This window comes from Belonocnema kinseyi, chromosome 9 (assembly GCF_010883055.1).
Source record: "Belonocnema kinseyi isolate 2016_QV_RU_SX_M_011 chromosome 9, B_treatae_v1, whole genome shotgun sequence".
Lineage (NCBI taxonomy): Eukaryota > Metazoa > Arthropoda > Insecta > Hymenoptera > Cynipidae > Belonocnema > Belonocnema kinseyi.
This window is the reverse complement of record NC_046665.1, coordinates 10413275-10416725: the sequence shown is the minus strand read 5'-3', so window position 1 is coordinate 10416725 and position 3451 is coordinate 10413275. Positions and strand designations below refer to the sequence as shown.

General features: G+C 41.5%; 1 protein-coding gene across 1 annotated transcript; it reads right to left on the bottom strand.

Moving 5' to 3' along the window:
- Positions 1 to 668: 668 nt before the first annotated feature.
- LOC117180411 lies at positions 669 to 1298 on the bottom strand. The gene has a single exon (XM_033372911.1). It carries the CDS (start codon positions 1296 to 1298, stop codon positions 669 to 671), a length of 630 nt encoding a protein of 209 aa, XP_033228802.1.
- Positions 1299 to 3451: the final 2153 nt, after the last annotated feature.

The following is a 3451-nucleotide window of genomic DNA, read 5'->3' as shown; positions in this document are numbered from 1 at the left end:
ACTCCTCAAGAGGTTATGTCAAAGAGGTTCTGAGACTCAAAAGTTAGGTCAATTATTGAAGGGGGGCTGTCTCGTCTAGTGCGATAGGTGGGTTCACCTGTGTTAAGGGGAATAAGATTCGTATTATCAAGGGCAGAGCATAGTTCCAAACCATTTCTGCAGTTATGCGAGCTTCCCTATAATGAGTTGTGGCAGTTAAAGTCTCCAGCAATAAACAATGAGCTAAAGTTAAGATTCTGAATTGAATTAAATAATTTAGTCCACGTCTCGGATGATATAAAATTATCAGAGGCGGGCACTCTATATAGGGAAACGATCAAGAGTTCGTCTGGGGAGGTGCTAATTGAAATTGCTAGAGTCTCCAGACTATTTTCAATATTAATGATAGAAGTGACTGTAGAGAATGTAATTCCCCTTCTTGTCACAATGGCCAGATTTTAAAAATGTTTCAGACAAAAGTAGAATATCGAATTCGCCACGGATATTTGATAGGTCGCTGATGATTGGTGATCTGGTTGAGTTTAACTCCGTGGTATGGGCGGGGTCAGTAGGGGTGGGAGAGTTGAAGGGGTTGAGGCAGAGTATGGAGGAGGGGTTAGGGAGGGGAATGGAGAAGTGGGGGGAGTGGGGGATGAGGAGCTCATAGGACATGTATTTGTATTATTTTGTTAGTGGAGAGCAAAACCGTTTGGAAGAAGGCTGGGGATTCTACTATTGTTGGGGAGATATGAGTACGATGAGTTGGCGTTGGATCCTCTTCGCGAAGATTGATGAGAATGCCCACCCGTGGGGGCCTGCATGGATTTTGGATGAACTTCTGCAAGTTTCCATCTAGGTTGTGTCGGGAGTTTCGGTAGCTGTGGAGTCGTAGGGGTTGCCAGAGTTTGTGTGTAATTTGATTGTTGATGCTGTAAACGGGGGCCTGAGAAGGAGGGGGTGGGGGCGTCATTAAGTTCTGGGAACATTGAGAAGCTAAATACTGGAGAAGAATTAGCTTGTGCAGGGGTTGAGGAAGCGTAATCAGCTCCCTTATCGAATCTGAGGATCGATTTGGCTTCTTTAAACGGTAGTTTGTACTTAGTAGCTAAAACTCGTAACTCTCTCTGAAATAGAAATTCCGGGCATTTTTTGTAAGACAGTGAGTGATCCCCACCACAGTTTGCGCATTTTAAGGTGCCATTCGCGTTGGGACATGGCCTAATTTCAGTGTGAACCTCCACGAATCCGCAACACCTGCATCGCGCACTAAATCGACAGTGTATACTAATGTGTCCAAATCTAAGACATTTGACGCACATTTTAGGTTCCGGGTTGAAGAGGTTAACCGGAAAGGAGGCCATGTAAATTGAGGCCAAGCATCTCAAGATTCTCAATTATTTCTGTATCCGAAATTTCATGACATACGCCTCGGATTACACCCTGGCACGTCACAAAGCTAGAGGGGACAAGGGTAATAAGCCCTCCTATTTTCTTGGGGATTTCTTCCAAGAGCACATTTGCTGCTTGTGGGGTTTTTGCCATGACTCTCAATTTACCGAACTCGCTGCTACGGACATCATTGATTAGGCCTAAAAAGTGTTTCGGAAGCAGACGACCGCACGTGTTTGCAGCAAGATCTTTTTTAGCCTGATCAGAGTTAGGGTTGCGTTATACTATAATAGGGCATTCTCCCTTTTCGAAATCACTATAGCGAAGAGAACGAGCAGGTTGGGCGTGGGGTTGTCGATTTGAGCGGTTTTGGGTATTATCCGCGGATTGGGCAGACTTCTTGCTCTGCCCGCGATTATCAGGCTGGCTTAGTTCCACTAACGATTTCTCCGAGGGTGGGAGAGAAATCTGCGTCTCTGGGATGATTTTGGTTTGTGACCTGTCATTCGATAGATCCATAAATTCCACGTTATCCTCCGGGTCTGGGAATGAGAGATTGGCCGCTAGATTATTGGACTCGACGGAATTTTCGCATTTCTCAGAATCTGCATTTGAAATTGTGTCGCTATCACTGATTCGCTGTTTTTTCTGCTTTTTTCTTTTACGCTTCTTAGACTCTACGGGGTGAAAATCATTATCATCCTTGTTCTTAAGGAACATTAGAGAGTTCGCGCCTTTTTTGACATCTTCAGTAAGATTTTCGAACACGGGATTTGTTGACTCTACAGGCCCTCCCCCCTCGTATGTCTGATTCTCATTGCTGGAGGCCATGCCTCAGCAATGTTAAAAAAAAGTTATGTCAGTTAAAGGGACAAAACGGGGCAAACACCACGCGAAAGGTCGAGCACGTGGCTTGCACTTTAAAAATAGGGATAATTGTAGCTCCGTGCGCAAAGCGACGAGAGCCAATTACACTTTCAAAATTACACTTTTTATATCTTTAATAAGGATCGACACACAGCACTATAAAGTGAGACTATAGAAGCGCATCCGGCTTCGACCGTGGTCTCTACCGGACTCCAAATTTAAGTCCCGATTTTCCATTTTTTAGCCCTATTAATCTCCCTAAAGAATCCTGAAATTTCCATTCTCTTCTCTCTTCCTCTTAAAACTTTTTTTTCTCCCATATTCAAAATATTTATAAGAATCCTAATCAAATATGAAACAGAAATAAAAACTCTACATTCAATTACATCCGGTCTACGCATGAAAATAATTACAGATTTTAACAATTTAACTCTCCCTTTCTCCCTGATTTTATTACATCCACAAAATTCTCTTTTCCAACTAGGACTACACGCTTTTATTCTAACTAAATATATATACCTGATTACCCTTTATACTTTGAATTCAAATCTTACTCTGAAGGCTTGACTTCTGGTTTGATCGAGCTGAGAGATTGATCTTAAAATCGACGTGCATAGATGTCACAGATGCTGTCACTTTGGATATGTTGTTGTTCCTATTTAGAGCTCTAGTAACGGCATGCGCCGTTTTCTGAACTAAACTCCCAGGGCGCTAAGATCCTTTCAACAAACACTTTCGGAACTAGTAAATTCTTTGGCGGGAAAATACAAATAGCTTGTTAAATGCAAAATGATTATGTGTATGTATGTAACTTGTAAATGTTAAGTAATTCTTATTGCACACGAGTCTCACGAATAACATGTTTTTATTACGTCTAAATCAAACCAGTATTTAAGTATTATATCTTATTTTAGCTACAATATACTTTCTTTTATAATATTGTTAAGTTCTCTGTCCAAAGTAGATTTTGAGGTTAGAAACCCGAGATATTGAGCTATTTTTAGTATTGTTAAGAGGTTATTACGCCAGCCAGATGCTATAAAATAGAGACCTTTGGACTGCCAAGCAGGAAACTGTCACTCGAAGAGTTTGACGTTTTCCGGTGATAAAAGTTGGACTTTGGAACCATTACCTTGAACTGTCAGTCACTTCAATTGCCGAAAATCAGTAGGAGGAGCAAAATGACCTCATAAGGTTATAATAAGGTTATAATATA